The 18,094-nt window shown below is 42.8% G+C and overlaps 1 protein-coding gene and 1 long non-coding RNA gene across 3 annotated transcripts in view; one reads left to right on the top strand and one right to left on the bottom strand.

Moving 5' to 3' along the window:
* Positions 1-18,094, top strand: part of LOC123478199 (uncharacterized) — a 58,534-nt gene that overhangs the window by 19,748 nt on the left and 20,692 nt on the right. The window lies entirely within an intron of this gene.
* Positions 13,409-18,094, bottom strand: part of ANO6 (anoctamin 6) — a 190,165-nt gene continuing 185,479 nt past the window's right edge. For both annotated transcript variants that reach the window (XM_053921587.1, XM_024575416.4), the window contains one exon: positions 13,409-16,248. In XM_053921587.1, coding sequence (XP_053777562.1) covers positions 16,042-16,248 — 207 coding nt within the window. In that variant the 3' untranslated portion in view covers positions 13,409-16,041. The remainder of the gene's footprint in view (positions 16,249-18,094) is intronic.

Below are 18,094 nucleotides of genomic sequence, written 5' to 3' on the forward strand. Positions count from 1 at the left end.
CATCCTTATCTTATTCCTGATCTTAAGGGAAACGCTTGTAATTTTTGCCCAATGGCAGTGGATTTGTCATATATAGCCTTTTATTATGTGTAGGTATGTTTTCTCTGTTCTCATTTAGCTGAGAGGTTTTTCTTTTTTTAATTATAAATGGTTGCTGAATTTTGTCAAGTGCTTTTTCTGCATCAGCTACATGATTATATAATTTCTATCTTTTATTTTATCTGGGGACTATGTTAATTGATTTTCAGATATTGAACCAACCTTGCATTCCAGGAACAAATTCCACTTAATCATGATGTGTGATCTTTTTAATGTATTGCTGAATTCAGTTTGCTAATATTTTGTTGAGGATTTTAGCATCTATGTTCATCAGGGATAATGAACTATAATTTTCTCTCTTTGTAGTGTCTTTATCTGGCTTTAAAATCAGAATAATGTTGGTCTCATAAAATGACCTTGAGCATCTCCTCCCCTTGAATTTTTTGGAATAACTTGAGAAGAATTGGTGTTAATTCTTCTCAGAATGTTTGGTAAAATTCACCTGTGTAGCCATCTAGTCCAGGACTTGTTGGTTGGGAGTATTTTGCTTCCTGCTTCAATTTCATTGGTTGTAATTAATCTGTTCAGTGTTGCTCTTTCTTCTTGATTCAGTCTTAGAAATTGTATATTTCTAGGAATTTTCCTTTGCTGTGAAAAAATGTTTTAGTTTGATATAGTCCCAGCTGTTTATTTTTTCTTTTGTTTCCTTTGCCTGGGGAGTTATATCTGATAAAATATTGCTATGAGCAATGTCCGAGATTTTGTTGCCTATGTTTTCTTCTACAATTTTTATGGTTTGGGGTCTAACATTAAGTCTTTAATCCACTTTAAATTTATTCTTGTGTGTGGTGTAAGACAAAAAAGTGATTATTGGTAGGTGCATATGTATAGCCAGTTTAATTTTCATATTTATGTTCCTTTTTTCTCCCCTTAAAGAGTTTCCTTTAACATTATTTGTAACTCTGGCTTGGTAGTGATAAACTCCTTTAGCTTTTTCTTGTCTGGGAAGTTCTTTATTTCTTAGCTTTTTCTTGTCTGGGAAGTTCTTTATTTCTTCTTTAAATTTTAAATGATAGCCTTGCAAGTAAAGTAGCCTTGGCTATAGATCCTTGCTTTTCATTACTTTGAATATTTTGTACCAGTCCCTTCTGGTCTGAATAGTTTGTGTTGAGAAATCAGAAGACAGTCTTATGGATGCTCCCTTGTAGGTAACTGTCTTTCTTTTGCTGCTTTTAAGATTCTCTCTTTGTCTTTAACCTTTGCTATTTTAATTTTGATGTGTCTTGGTGTGGGCTTCTTTGGGGTCACCTTGTTTGGGACTTTCTGTGCTTCCTGGACTTGTGTGTCTTTTTCCTTCACAAGTTTAGGGAAGTTTGCAATTATTATTTCTTCAAATAAGTTCTCAATCTCTTCTTTCTCACTCCTTTCTCTTTCTGGTACCCTTATGGTGTGGATAATGTTGATTTTGATGTTGTCCCAGAGGTCCCTCATTCTATCCTCACTGGTTTGGTTTTTAAAAATATTTTTACTGTTCTCATTGGGTGTTTTCTGCTACTTTGTCTTTCAAATTACTGATTTGATTCTCTATATCATCTAATTTGCTGTTGATTCCATCCTGTGTGTTGTTCATTTCAGTTACTGTGTTCTTTATTTCTGATGATTCTTTTTAATGGTTTCCTTTAAGTGTCCTATTTTATGCTGTCGAAGTTCTCACTAAGTTCCTTGAGCATCCTTATAACCATTGTTTTACTCTGCACCAGGTAGATGGCTTGCCTCCATGACATTTGTGTCACCATATTTGCTGACTCTGTGTTTTTGTGTACTACATAGATCTGCTATGTATTCAGTCTTGATAGGATGGCCTATTGTAGTCGGTGCCCTGTTGGGCCCAATGGTGCAATCTCCCTTATCCCATGAGCTGAGTGCCCCAGGAATGTCCCTTGTGTGGGTTATGTTTGTCCTTCTGTTGTATTTGAGCCCTGATTGCTGTTGGCATGTCTGCGGGGGGCAGGGTTGACCCTCAGGCTAGCTTGCTGGGATGATTGGCCACAACCACAATGCATGAGCTGCTGGAGGGGGTGATGACTCCAGCGGGGTCTGGTGCCAGCTGAGACCCACCCTTTGGGTATGTCGCTTAGGAAGCTAAGCATGTCATACTCTTCTGTGTTCTGAAACCAGTCACTGGGTGTGTTGGTTCATGGCCTCTTGGGAGGTACTGCTGTTCAGGTCAATGACAGACAATACTGTGACCCACCGTGGGCTACCTAGTAGTATGTACAAAATGACCCACGGTTGGTAGCTGCCTGTGCTGGGTTTGGATGCATGTGGGAGTGGCCAAGCTGTGTACTGAGGCTGGTTACCACCAGTACCTGGCCTGAGTCAGGTCAGCAAAAGGCCCAAGGCACCCCTGTAGCCACTGCCGCCTGTCTGATAGGCTCAGGCACTGGAAGAGCCTTGGCAGTATGTGAGTTGCGTGAGGCAGGTCCTCAGGGAGTCACCAAGGAAGGGTGAGTGGTGTTCACCAGGTAAATACAGATCCAAACTTGGTGCCAGTGCTGGGTCTGAGGCCACTCAGCAAGAGTCTCAGGGTACACTGAAGCCAGTGCCACCTCCGTGAGGCCTATATTTATGACATATGTCTTTTGATTGGGGAATTCAATCCATTTAGTTTTAAAGTAACTACTGATAGTGAAGGATTTGTTATTGCCATTTTCTTGTTTTCTGTATGTCTTGTAGCTTTTTTTGTCTCTATCTTCGTGTTTAGTTGATCTTTTTTTAGTGACATATTTTGATTTCCTTCTCACTTTCTTTCGTGTTATATTTTATAGATATCTTCTTTTTGTTTACCATGAGGATTACTTATAACATCCTAATGTTACAACAATTTATTTTAAGCTGTTACCAGTTAAAACTGTATTCCTTTCTATCTCTGCCCTGCTTTATTATTTATGTTGGAAATTAAATCTTTATATAATGTGTGCCCATTAACATAGATTTATGATTATTTTTGTGCATTTTCTTTTAAATCTGTAGAATAATAAAAACGGGGTTATGACACAAATTTATGATAATACTCTTTTCTATATTTATTCATGTAATTAAAAGAAAACTTTATATTTTTCTAACCTTCTCATCTATCTGTTGGCCATTTATATGTCTTCTCTGAAAAAATGTCTATTCAGATTATCTGCCCATTTTAAAATCAGATTGTTTCTTTTGTACTGAGTTGTATGAGTTCTTTATAAATTTGGATATTAACCCTTTATCAGTTATGTTTTACAGATACTTCCTTTCATCCCATAGGTTACCTTTTTATTTTGTTGTGCAAAGCCTTTTAGTTTGATGCAGTCCCACTTATTAATTTTTGCTTTTGTTGCTTGTGCTTTTGCTTTCATATACAAAAATCATTGCTAAGATTAATATCAAGGAGCATTTTCTCTGTTTTTCTCCTAACAATTTTCTAGTTTTGGTTCTTATGTTTAACTCTCTAATGCAGCTAAAGCTAGTTTTTGTGAGTGGTTGTAAAGTGGTGGGGTGGGGGGCTAATTTCATTCTTATGCTTGTGGTTCTCCAATTTTCCCAGCACCATTTGTGAAGTCATCCTCAGGTTTTTTATTTTACTGTGTTGCTAAAGTTTCTTAAGTGGACTCCAGACCTCCCCCAGAGCTGGTTTTGACCACGGAGAGCTGTCTAATTGTTGGTCTCAGGTGTGGGGATGCAGGGAGGCTGGGTTCTCCCGTGTCACCATTCATGGTGATGTTATCTCCCCATTTCTTTGTATGTCTTGAGATCTTTTATGGAAAATTGGGCATTTTGAAAAAGCATCCACTTCTTCCAGGCTGTATTGCCTGGGCCCATGAGGGGGAAGGTGCCCCTTAATCAGGCCAATGTGAAGGGTCCAGGTGTTCTTCCCTGGGCCTATGTGTGTGCTTTCTTCCCAGTAGCCTTGTCTCGTATACACAACTGCTTTTAATTGTCTTAATTTCCCTGAGTCTCATTGGTGCACCTGCTTCTCCTTGGTGCCCTAGATGCTAAATTGTATTCTTTCACCTGTTCTCTCTTGCCCCCAGGTGTTCATGGTCTGCAGTCCCCTTGTAGTTGTTCACATGCCCAGGTACCTACTCCTGCCACCCATGGCTTTCAACTTAATATCCAAACTATGCTGCCATTCACATCTGAGCTCTGGGTCACGTACGACAGAAACTAGTCTCTTGGGCAGCCAATAGATCAGCTAGAATGTTGCAAACATTTTTCCTTTTCCTGCCACCCAGTGGGAGGGAGCCAGGAACTGGGTATCTCTTCCCAACCATGCCATGCCACATCAGATGAGGTTGAATAAAAACAACTCCAAATCGCCTGCCACTTTGCGGCTTTTTCTTCAGCTGTTCACGTGGTTGCTGCAGATCCTTGACCAGTTTCCAGAGCCCCGCCGAAGCTATTCCAGTCAGTCCGTAATTGTTTCCTTGGTGTTTCCTTGGGGAAATAAGGATTTGGAGCTTCCTATTCCACCATCTTGCTGACATCATTTGAGAAATAGATTTTTAAGCACACGTGAAATATTTATAAAAATGGGTTACACAACAGTTCAAAACTCAGGTTTAAACAAGTGTAAAAAAATAAATATTACAGTATACAGAAATGGTTCTTGCTATAATTCAATTAAGGTTAGATGTAATCATATAAAGGAACTATTACAAATTTCAAACCTCACAACACTGTATTTTGGAGAAAAAAGAAATTAAACTAACTTTAAGAGTGAAAGTTGTGCTCTGACTGGTGTGGCTCAGTTGGTTGGGTGTTGCCCTGCAAAGTGAAAGTTCGCTGGTTCGATTCTCAGTTAAGGCACATGCCTGGGTTGCGAGAGGCAACTTATCAATGTATCTCTCACACATTGATGTTTCTCTCCCTCTCTTCCTCCCTCCCTTCCCCTCTCTTTAAGAATAAATAAATAACACCTTTATTTAAAAAGAATGAAAGTGGAATAAAGGCATTTCCATTTAAAAAGCAAAGCAAGACCTGACTGGGGTGGCTCAGTGGACTGGGTGTTGTCCCACAAACCAAAATGTCCTCCATTCCATTTGCAGCCAGGCACATGCCTGGGGTGTGGGCCGGGTACCCCGTTGGGGCTGTGAGAGAGGACACTGATGTTTCGCTCACACATCAATGTTTCTTTCTCTCTCTTTCTTCTTCCCTTCTCCTCTCTCTAAAAATAAATACAGTCTTTAAAAAAGATATTTAAAAAATAAGCAAAACAAAATAATTTAAAATATTTAGAATTTAATAACCACCACCACAACAAAGGACTGTACACATAAAAGCTTGTGAATTATAGGTAAAATGGGATTTAGAGGGAAATAATGGTCTTAAATGTCAATATTAGAAAATTAATGAGCCAATCAACACTACTGTATCTCCACTCCAGCAAGTTAAGCAATGCCTGTTACACAATAGCCATACAAATATTTGTTGAATGAACCTAATTTGAAACAGATGTATTGAATAAAAAATAAACTATAATATAGTAACTCAACAAAGTCAATAGTTGGTTCCTTTGAAAGCCTAATTTCATAGACAACCCTGTGTGAAATGCAGCAGTCAAATTATATATAGTACTTATTGTTTCCAGTTAGGCTGAATGAAAATGAGAGCCAGCATTTACCTTTGAGTGTTTGTTTAAATGCCCAAATTCAAATGCTCACATGCCCAGACTCCTGTTTCCCATTCGATGGAAGAGGAGTGACAGACTTCGAATATCATGAGAGCCTACTCGGACCACCTCCCAGCTGGGTCTGTCTCCAATAGGACAGACCACGTGGGAGTCCGTGATGAGAAGCACAGAGCAGATACGTTCAGTTTATCGATGCAGGGTTTGGAGGTGGGGATTGAGGGCTCCAGAGTCCCAGACCCACTTTGTTTGTCTTCCATTGGCCTCTGTGTGTCCTGTAAGAAAATCACTGTTGTCAGCCCACCTCAGAAGGCTATTGTGGCTGCACATTAGGATGAGACTCACTTTAGGTGGGCGGCTGGGCGGTGGCCAGCAGAGAATTGTCCGTAGTGTCTGCAGAAGCAACAGCATATGTAGTAAAGACACACAGGACACTTCCTCACAGCCCCCGGCAGGACTCCTGACCACTCAGCGTTGTACCACAGCAACACCTGTGGCTTTACTGATCTTGATTTGGTGTCTTGAGCAATCAGCTGTCATTTCCATTTTAACCTATTCTCCTTTCCTGGGTATGCTTCCCAAATCCCTTAGTGGCATTCATTCATTCATTCAACAAGTATGCATTGAACATCTACTCGCTGCCAGGTCTGCTCTGGATACTAAACACACTGTCTTCCTTGTTTGAAAGAAATATCTTTAGTGGGATTACTTCCTGCCTCTGATTTGCAGGATCAATGTGCATCCATGCTTTTGCACTGGGCTTTTACACAGCGCCCGAATTTGTAGTTCTGACCACTTTTTGCATGGTAGTCTACTGATATTGCCGGTCACATTTCCTTCCCTGGAGCCCCGAGATTTCCAAGCAAAACAGAGCCTGGAATCCAAAATATATACACAAACACGTGCCAAGTGTGGCAACAGAAACATGAAATAAACTGCAGCAGGGCTCATCAGACCATGCAGCCCCGGAGAGACAACTGGGAACTGAAGAGCCTCGGGCAGGACGACGGGCGTGTCTGGGCGGAAGCACAAATGCAGCCCCTTGTGTCGGAGCCTGAGTTTCAGCAGAGGTCATGTCATTGACCAGAAGATGGATTTCACGTGCTTTGAGAGTGGACCGGCAGTATCGGTCTTTTCTGTCACCCTCACACTTGAAGTTTCATTGTCAAATCGAATGTGAATGCCGTAGTTGGCTCTGGTTTAAATTGTCATTATTATAAAGCAGTAGTTCTCATGGTTTTTGGTCACCAACCCCACTTTATACTCTTAAAGCATTGAGAACCCTCAAAACACATTTGTTCATGTGAATAATGTCTATTAATATTTAGTGAAATAGAAACCAAAGTAGACATTTAAAAAATGTACTTATAAATTAATTTAAAATAACAACAATAAATCCATTGCATGTGAAACATAAACTGTTTAATGAAAAAGACACTATTTTTCAGAATGTTAGAAGAGTGCATTTTGTTTTAATGTTGGCTTAATAGAAAACAGCTGGATGCTGAACACAGAAGCAGTTATCAATCTGTGGCCATATTCAGTGCTATGTAGCCTCTGAAACTCCCCTGTGTGCTCACAAGGGGAAGAAAGTGAAAAAGGCAAATAATGTCTTCATATAATCATGAACACAGTTTTGCCTTTGCGGACGTCCTGAGAAGGTCCCAGACCCTCCCGGGGGAACTTAGATCACACTCTGACAACTGTCCTAGAATCTCATGGCTGACAGTGTTTTCAACCTGTGTTAATATGTCTTAAAATGTTCTACCCAAGTTCCAAATGAAGAGAGGAAAGCAAAAGCAGGGTCTGGATGCAGCAGCTCACCATAGCAGGCAATTGCTTTGCATGTTGTTATTTTATATTAAAATTTAATTGCACAATATACATGTGTTTATTTTAATCTGGCCATTTTGTCCCTAATCATTGAAACACCTCCCAGGGGATGCCTTGTGTTCGTCCTGTGGTTTCTTATACTTCATGGCACACCAAATCCAGTGTGAGACATCAGGGGCATTGAACGACATTGAGTGGTGGGAACTATTTAGCGCCATTTTGTGGATTAGAAAGCTGGATGCTAGAGAGGTTAACAGCTTTGTGGAAATAAGCAAATATCTACCAAGTGAGAAGAAGCAGAGGCTATTTATTTCGAGCTCGATGTAGGAAAGGAGTCAGCCATCATCACGTGCGTTTTGGCAGAGACTCAGCGGCAGGCAGAGGCGTGAGAAAGCTTTATAGTAAAGAAAGCAGCTTTCTGTTTGCCCTGAGTGGAGGGCGCTGGCACGGGGAAGCTGGAGGTGGGCTAACTAGAAGTGGGGTGTCCTATGTGACTGGTTAGGGGTACACATTTGATTTTCTCTGGTTGGTCCTAAGTTGGAAACAGGGACAAAAATTAGGGCAATTAAATCAATTGTTAATCAAGTCTTGGCCTTTTGGAGCTGATTGTTTCAGGGGTTATGGTTTGGCTTCTTATACTGACACTCGAGATACCAGTGTGACTTCCTACAAGTCTGACTTACAGCAGGCTGGCTTCCTGCTCTGACTGTTGTAAAGGGTTGGTTTCCCGGGCAGGTTGCTGCAGGTTGCGGATCAGTTGTTTTCATATGTGGCCCGGACATTGTCTCCCTGTATATTCACCGTCTCCGCTTGCTGCAGGTTATGGGGTCGGTCAGTGGAAGGTCCAGGACTGGAACCACGATCTTCCATTCCTAGATTTTATTTGCTTTCCCATCCTCCGGACAGACTGCCTGGAATCCCAGTAAAATTATTGTCAACACTGTCTTCTACCCAAACATTGCCCTCATTTTTTTCAGTGACTTTCTGTTATATTCTAAATGTACCTGTTGACTCTAATCATAACTGGATACATTTTTGGCGAGGCCAACTATCTTGAGATACTTAGGTAAACAGATTAAAATCCTCACTCTGTACCCCAGGCAAAGTTTCCGTTCCTTTACTCTCATCATTTACAATACATAGGATGGTGGAGAGGGAGGTGGAGTACATTGGTCCCAGGCGCAGTTCACAGAATACAAAGATTTGAATTGGTTGGGATGGTGCAGCATGGCCAGAAAATTCCTAAGAAAATGGAGGGCTGAAGAAATACGTGTTTGTCCCAGACTGGTCATCCAGGATGCATCTGTGGGCTGGGGCATCAGCGGTGGTCTGTGAGCAGGACGCTGGTGAGCTCTTTCTTACCTTTAGGTGCAGCAGCTGGCGGAAAGCAGGAGTACGAATATTAAGTAAGTAGGTGGCCATGCATGAATGGCGATGTTAATCAGAGCAAGGTTTGGAAAACAGTGATACTGTGGTATTATCCGGGCTCACGGCTGCAAAGGGTTGGAGCCCAGGAAAACTGGGGAGAGGGCCCTGAAGAGCCAGGGAGGGACCTGTCCCTTTTCTCAGGTTGAGTGACACCACCGAGTGTTTGGAATTACACAGCTCCCATTGACTGGTTGCTAGAGCTTCAAACAGTGATGTAAAAGAATGTTACTTGGGAAAAGTTTTATTGAGGGTTTTCAGTACAGTCTCCAAGATTAAAACAATAAAGGTGATGAAGTGATTTATATCCTTGCAAAGGGAGTCCCCGAAGTGCATCACCCACCTCATTATCAGTGAAGGGTGAGCATTTGCAGGATGGTTCTCTCTGGGCCCTAGTGAGGCTCTGGGGGCCGTAGGTGACCCACCACCACCCATGAAAGGGGCAATGGAGACAACTTCCTGGGAGCTGCTCCTTACAGTGTTTGCTTTTAAGTATTTTGGGGTGCAACCAAAATGAAGTGTGCTTTGGTAGTTACAGTTCATAGTGGAAAGGAGGGACCAGGTCCTCCCACTCTTTGTGGAGTCTGCTAAGAGATTTGTTCTTTTTCCAGATTGTCTCTTTCCCTGCACTCTGTACGGCTTCCCACCTTCCTTTTCTAGCCAGTCTTTAAGACAGGGTTGATCTACCACTTTCCTTTTGGAGCCAGAGCACTGAGTTAGCAGACACTGATTGTGCCAAAGGACCCACACACTGGAAAGTAAAATTTGATTCGTCTATTCAAAAACAAGTAGAAGTGAAAGGGCCCAGTGGTGAGGTCTGCCCTTTAAACTTCTCCGTGGTTTTCTTGTTGGTCTTAGAGGCTCATCCCTCTGAGCCACCACAAGTGACACTGAAGGAAGAGGAAGCAGAGGCAGGGTACTTTGTAACCATAAACATGCTTATCCATGCTGAACAATATTAGGGATCATGGTCTACTTAGATCAGAGTTCTCGTGTGGATCGGTTCTAACTGCAAGAACTAGGTGTGGTCAACCCAGATGAGTGAATGAAAAATGCAGTGTAGGGCCAGGGGTTTGGGGACGGGGTCCCTTCTAATAGGTTAAATGACAAAAATAAAATCACTTCAGCATTGCAAAAGATCCCATGTGCCGAACAGTTGAAGGAAATGAGGCAAGGGTTTTAAAGGGCCATCTACTTTATGTTTTCTGGTAGGAAACGGAAATGCTGGTTTTTTAAAGAACATTTGCAAAATCTTCATGCGCAAAGGAAAACATCTCCCCAAATAAAGTGAAAGGGTCACGGCCGCAGTTGGTTATTCCGGGGACAATTTACGCTTGAGTGCCCCGTGCAGTGAGAAGGGTCCAAAGCGAGGCACACCACTTGCCTCAGGCACCTTGCAAAGCAGCCTCCCTGTCCAAGAACTGAGTCAAACTCCTTCTTGACTCTGAAGGTGTCCAGGCACTTTCTGAACATCTCAGAGGAACAAGAGTTTAGACAGAAAGGAAATGAACCTTCACCAGGGACAAAGATGAGATTCTTGCTCTCAGTTTTCCCTTCTGACGTCTTTCACGGGTTCTCCATTGCCTATCAAAGGCAAAACTCCGTGTTAAGTTCACAGCTTCTCTCCTGATGGTCCAATCTAGGCTTCCAGAAGATTAATGTGCCACAGTTACCAACTCCCAATGTTTGCCCTATCCGCCCAGCAACCCCCTCCACCTTGTCCCAGACAGTAATGTGAAATAAGCGAAGACCAACTAAGTGAGAACCACCAAAGGCTATTTATTCTGAGCTCCCTATAGCAACAGAGTCAGCCACCATCAATTGCATTTTGGTAGAGACTCAAAGGCAGAAGTAGAAGCAGGAAAGCTTTACAGTGGAAATGGGAAAGCTTCCTGATGGGAGGGGCGGACACGGGGAAGGTGTGGTGGGCTGCCTCCGGTGGTTGTGTCCTATGGGACTGTTTAGGGAGGCATATTTGGCAATCCCTGCTTGGTCCGAAGTTGAAGCTGGGATAAAAATTAGGAAAGCGGTCAGTATTAATCAGGCCCTGGCCATTGGGGCTGATTGTTTCGGGTTGTTTGGCTCCCTAGACTGTCACTAAAGATGAAACAGTCTGACTTCTTATAAGTGTGGCTGTCTTCCTGGTCTGATTATTGTAGACAAGGGGTTGGCTTCCTGGTATGGTTGCTACAGGTTGTGGGTCAGTTTTATTTTTCTGTATGGTCTGGCTGTTGCCCACGTGTATATTCAGTCTCCCAGGAACAGAGTGACAAAGGAGAACATGGGCTACACGGCTTTGTGAAAGGTGTCCCCAAAGAGGAGCAGGAGAAAGAAGTCTGTAGTCTCCTTACTTATGGCTTCTTGGCCACAGTTGGTTGGAAAACTGGAATACTTAGAAAGGAAAAAGAATAGAAAAACGTATAATTGCTATTTCAGATATTGTAAAGCATTTCATTAAGTTTGCAAGTAGAAACAAAGTTTCCTTAAAAAGTGAGAAAATGTGCTAAATTTATGAAAAGAACAGGATTTGGGCTGAACTGAAAAGCTGAAGGAAAGAACTAGCTTTTCTGATCTGCAACTTTAATACACTGAATGTAATTTTTCAAAACGCAAGCAAATCTCTGTAGTTGCTTGGGGCAAAGATGGCCCTTTATGGCCCCAACTCACATCTCCGGGGACCCCAGGGAGTGGCTGGGCTGGGCTGGGCTGGGGCAGGATTTAGGGCTCCTGCACAGCTTTTTTGTGCAGCTTGGGACTTTTCAACATGTTGTGTTTCTTTTATAATCATGCACTTCTTCTACAATCCTTTTTTTAAAAAAGCTACTTAACATTTCTCTGCAAAAAAAATCAAGTTGCCAGTGAGATACTGTGTAAGGAACCATCTAACATGGTGCTGGGTGGGGGGCAGATAAACACCAATTACAGTTGCTCCCCCCTCACCTGCAAGGGGTGCGTTCCAAAACCCCCAGTGGGCGTGCGCAACCGTGGGTCGTACCAAACCCTGTACATATGTGTTTAGTACCAAACCCTATATGTTTTTTTCCTATATATATCTATGGTAAAGTTTAATTTATAAATTAGGTACAGTAAGAGATTAACAACAATAAAAAGACTCAAATAGAACTAACAAAGTACTGTAATAAGTAACGTGGCTATGGTCTCTCTCTCTCAGCAAACCAGCCCGAGTTAGTTTTTCCTCGCTCACAATTTCGTGGATAGAAGATTCATTTTCACCGTAGATTTTAGTAACCTCAGTGTACATTTTTTCCTTTCTTTATTGAGAACTTTCCCCTTCTCACTTAAAGGAAGTACTTTAGGGATTCTCTTGGGCAGATCTGAATTGCCAGCGTGGATCTTCTTGGGCTTTCAGGAGAATGGGGCTGACCCAAGCACAGCCACCGTGATGCCTGACATTCCATCTGATAACCATGATGGACGCTTAGTGATTAATGGGCGGGCGGCCCGTACAGCGTGGAGACACCGGACAAAGGAATGATTCATGTCCTGGGGCACGCCATTTAAATCTTATGAATTGTTTATCTCTGGAACTTTCCATTTAATGTTTTCAGACCCACAGTTGGCTGTGGGTAACTGAAACCATGGAAAGTAAAACCGTGGATAAGGGGGAACCACTGTATTTAAGATTTCATCATTCCCCCCATCCCACACGAGAAGGGGGCACTTTGCTTAAGATATGAACTTGTAGTTGTCGCTCTGCTGGACTTAAAATGCTTGAAGGGAAGAATAACATTATTAGTACCGGTCCCCAAAGCATTACTTAGGGATCAGAAATGGCTTCTTCCTGCTTACTCAGTTATGGACTATATTTGACTTATAGTTTGATTGGAAGCCTAATAAAATTCAAGTTGGTCAAAAAAAATCAAAGGATGAAATGAGTTAAAATCTGGATTTTGTATTGTCTAGAATTTTTTTAAAAACTTGATTTTTGTATTGAGATTATCCTTTATATTCTATATTCTCCGTAATTCCCCTTTCTGCACCCAGGACCATGGCTAATCTGAAAAGAGCCTTTCTGAGATGCAGACAGAGACTTGCCCTCTCTGGTGACACTGGCCTTGCGATCATGGCTGAGCAATCAGAAGGCCTCTTTACGCAATTAGAGGAAGCGCATCACCCCCCAAGTGGGTGCACCCAGCGTGGGGAGCTGAGGTGGGCTGGTTTTCACTCCTGCCTGGTCTCCAGGCTTGGTGCCCTGTGCAGGGTTTGGTCCCAATAACTGCATGCAGCAGCCCTGGCTGAGTCCCCACCCCTAACTTTTCTAGGAAAACCATGTTTCAAAGGAAGTGTAGGCTCTGAAAAATATATAATTTTAGATGTAGTCTACATAAAATGCACATTTGTTATGTGATTGATAACTGGTAAATAGCAGGTATATGTTGGCTCTCTTAAAAACATTAAGACAATTAAAGAGAGTAAACCACAGTATTGTTTTTAAAATGATTTTATTAAAATGCTCATTATTATAAAAGGATATTAAAATGCAGAGATCACAAAACATTACAAACTTTACATCTTATGCCACAGTATATGAAGCGTGCTAGTAATATTTCAGTTCTACTTTAGTTAAGCTACTCATACATTTTAACTTATTAAACAACTTAAAATATAATAGAAACAGGACAAAATGGTACAAGAAGTGTTTTGGAAACAGCACATTCTGCCCCCCTATTGTGAATTAATGTTTTCTGGAATTCAAGCTGTGTCTGCAACCAAAAGGGAAGGCTCTGGCGACACTCGTGTATGAGATGGCCTTGTTTAGTTTCCAAACAAAAAAACGATAGCTTTCCCCTTCTACTGACATAATTAAAATATGAGGGGTATTTAAAGAAAAAATCCCCTGAGTGTTTTCGTCTAAGGCTTCACTCTGTTAAAATTCACAGGCATTACAAAAGGATAGAACACGAAAATCTCTCTAGTGGTTAATGCTGGGCAGGTGTGGGGCCTGATTTTCCCTTCACCGGCCCACGGCCATACCATCACTTCCCCGGGGCGCGGCCCGTGTGTGCGGTGACAGAGCCGGCGGCGCTGACTGCTGCAGACCGGCCCCACACTTTCACCACCAACGAAGCAGCACTGGGCTGACGTGGACAGCGTCCTGTCACGGGTGACACTTGGCCCCACTGCCGTGTAGCCACTTGGGGAATCTAGGCAGTGTCATTCATCATCCTCTGCCTTGAAAAGTGTAGGGTTTTTTCCCTCCTGTCCACAGAAGCTCACTTTAGACCATGAAGACAACGTATGAAAGATGGTTTATGAAAACATAAGTGCACAATTCTTTTAAAGTTTTATGTACAAGGAGATAAGGCAAAAACATTTCCTTTTCCATGCTTCCACACGCAATGAGTAATTGCCGAGTCCAACACCAGCTAGGAGATAGTCACTGAGTTCAGAGAAGAGCAGAGGTAATTCGAGAGGAAGCAACATCACTTTCAGGAGCAGCGGTATGACAGGTGCGCAGTCAGACCTCACACGGCGTGGCACGGACACTTCTGATCACATCGTCAACGCTCTCAAGAAAGTTAGTGAAATGCTGTCCTTGCTCCATTGGGACAATTCAGAAGTGCAGATACTGCTTTGATGAATTGTAGGTAAATAGTGGAGTTAGACTACTCTGTTATAACAAGCCTTAAACACTAACCATGTTACCTTGTCTTTTGCTGCTGGGATTCGGAGTGGCTTGGCTCCTATGGCACCTGGGCATTCAGCAGCACCTCAGTGGGTGGCGGCCCGTCCAGCAAAAACCCTGTGCCAGACACCCTCTCCTGCACCCAGCACTCCCATCACCAGTCAAGGGTGAGGAGTGAGGGTCCCATGTCTTCTCTCGAGTTTCCTAGAGGGCCTAGCACCTGAAAGGCAGTAAAGCACTGTAAAGGCTGCTTAGCTGAACAAATCAAGGGCAAGATGGGCGTGGTCAGGAGCTCAGCAGGAAGTGACCTCCAGCTGATGGCACGGTTTGTGACCAAACCATTTTTTTTTTCTTACTCTAAAAGCCTGATAGGACTTAAGGAGGCTGGAAGCGCAAATCAAATCCAGTCTTTTCTTGATTGGGGATGATCTGGGTGCACTCCCATCTTTCCCCGCCCTCCCCACAATGCTCCCCTGGTGCAAACGTGTAATCGCAAACAAGCTGCTGGGTTGGGACTAGGGGAATGGAGGGTGCAAGGAGCTAGCTAGCAGGGCAGGCGCGTGGGTATGCTGACTGCAAGGACAAACAGAATGCCTGCCAAAGGTGTCCCCCACACAGGGACGAAGTGTGGCTCATGTGACAGTGGCTGTGCAGTGGCTCACACACCATGGTGCCTCATCTGCAACACTGCGCACACTGTAGCTCATGAGTAAAGGGCAGTTGGAGGGAAACTGATGGGCTTATCTTTTCCAGACCATTCTGTGGATAGAAATGCAATTTTAATTGCTTGATTTCACTTCTTTTTCAAGAAACTACACATCTTTACAAGAGGTAAATTAATGATCCTGATCAATAGGAGTCACAGTTCTATTGAATCTATAACTTCCCCCCTTTTGTCATCTTACTCCCTTTAGAGTTGGGGAGCAGCCAACACTGATTGGCACCGAACATTCTGGGACTGCTCCTGGGAGATACCAGTGTCGCTGTGGACTGGCACAGCGTGCTTCAGAAACTTGCTCTCTTCATTCCACTCCATTCAGGGCACTTCTCTGACGTGGAAAGAGAGGCCGGAATGGAGACGGACGGTGTTTCCAGGAGACTGAGGTTTCCTTTTCTGTGGGGGTGTGATAATACACCTATACGGCATGAATTCTTGAGTCTGTTTGCCACCTGCTAGCTGAACTCCACATTAGCATTTTTTAATCATGCAAAATGTAGCATATCTTGTCTTTAAGAACATGGAAGGGAAAGATAACTCTGGAACAGAGTTAGTTGGCAAAGTGAAAAAATGAAACACTCCCTAAAAACCATCAAGAGAAGAAAAATCATCCATTTTGCTTTAGGAGGGTGGTTTTAAGCATTTTCATTAGAGATTAATAATATTTTTTGACAGAGCAAAGTTCTTTAAAGTGCTTCTCAGAACATAAGGCTCTTATTCTAATTTTGGTCGTAAACTGTTATCTACGACTCCTATTATGCTCTCAGCTAGGACCCCCATATTTTTGGTCATGTCTTTGAGGTGATTCTCATGAAGAAGCTTTTGGGTTAGGTATTTTTCTCTCTTGATCTTGCTTTGCGTGCTTTTCGATACGTCTGGAATTGCATACGAAATGAAAAACTTCACAGAGTAGATGATATGCTGAAGGAGAGAAGAAGAAAAAAGTCAATCGCAAAGACACGGAGGGGAACACAGAGTCCGTTACATTTCTCTTTGCAGGTCACAGGGCAGTACATCTGGACCAGGGCGTGGGCATCCTACACGCTCTCCCCCCTGTGAGGGGTGCTGCCAAGGAGCTGTTGCCACTTTCCCTATTCCAGAATACTGTTTGACGTGTGGAAAAGAACGTACCTAGTATCTGCAACACTCACCACAACACTACTAGTGCTGTAGCATTTTTGCTGTCGAGTGTTCCCTTCTTGTCTCGTTCCCAAGCCTCTTCCCCAAAGGTAAACCCTCTCCTATCTGTGCAAGGATATCATTATTTTTTACTTTTGAGAATTGAATATACCGCATACATATATCCCCAAATAATATATTGTTTAGTCTTGCTTGATTTGAGCTTTATAAATCTCATGATATTGTATGCAGTGTTTTGAAAATTATTTTTTTCATTCAAAGCTAGTTTCTAAGATTCATCAATGTTACTGTGTAAAACTGTAGTCTGTTTTCACTTCCGTATAATATTCCACTGTCTGAATACACTATAATTTATTCGTTTCCCTACAAAGGTATTGGGCTTCCTTCTAGTTTTTGTATTAGAGACACTGATGCCGGGAATGTTCTTGTGCTTGGATCCTGGAGCATGACCGGGAGAGTTTCCCAAGGGCGTGCGCTGGGGCGTGGAACCACGGAGACCCCACGTTATGTGCATGCTCCGTGTCACAAGAGGGCAGTGAGGACTTCCCAAAGCAGCTCTCTGTCCCAGCTTACACTCCCGCAGGCAGTGTATGGTGGCTTCGGTGGCTCCACCTCTTTGTCAGCACTTGGTATCAGGCCTCTTTTTTCTTTAACCAACATAATGATTATGAAATGGACTTGCACTTTGGTCTGTCTTTGCATTTCCCTGGTGACTAATGAGGTTGAACGCCTTTTAATTTATTCACTACTCAAAAATCTCTGACCTAGTAAGGGGACAGAGATAATATATAATAAACATAATTAAAGACAAGTGAATTGTACATGGTATTAAAGACTAGTAAGAACTATGGGTAAACAGTAAAACAGGGTAAGAGTGAATCTGAGTGTAATGGTGGGAGGTGTATTTTATGTAGATTTTATGTAGATTAGCTGGATACGCCTCACTGAGCAAAGACTTTAAGGAGGGAGGGGATGAGCCACGCAGAGGTCGGGAGGAGGTCGGGAGGAAAGACCCTGCGGGTAAAGGGAACAGCCAGTGCAGAGTCTACACAGTGGAGCCCGCAGGATGTGGTGCAGGAAGGGCAAGGCTGGACTGATGAGCAAGGAGGAGAGGAGTGACAACGGGGAAGTAACAGCGTGGCTCCACTGTGTACAGCCTTCGGTTTTCATTCTGAGTGAGATATGACGACAGTTACGGGCCCAGTTAGGAGACTGTTGGGCTAACTCAGGCAAAAAATAATGGTGGCTTTGATTTGGGTGGTAGCAGCAAGTTGGTAAGAAGTGGCCATATCTGTGGTGCATTTTCAAAGGAAAAGCCAACAGCAGTGGATGTGGGGTAAATAGGGAAGAAAAAATAAAGAGGATTCCAAAAATTCTGGCCTGAGCAACCGGTGAGACAGAACTACCATAATTCATGGAATAATGTCACTCTTCTGTGGACAGAACAGATTTAGGGCAGGGTAGGGAGGAGAACATTAGAAACAAATTTAAGCAAATAGAGGAATTTGGGGCAGTATATTTAAGGTATCTGTCAGACATCCAAGCAGAAAGGCCATGCAGGCAGTTGGATCACAGGTTGAGTTCAGGAGAGAGGCGTTTTGGAGACACCCACTTATCAGGAATTGGT

The sequence above is a fragment of the Desmodus rotundus genome, chromosome 3 (genome assembly GCF_022682495.2).
Source record: "Desmodus rotundus isolate HL8 chromosome 3, HLdesRot8A.1, whole genome shotgun sequence".
In the NCBI taxonomy this organism is placed as follows: Eukaryota; Metazoa; Chordata; class Mammalia; order Chiroptera; family Phyllostomidae; genus Desmodus; species Desmodus rotundus.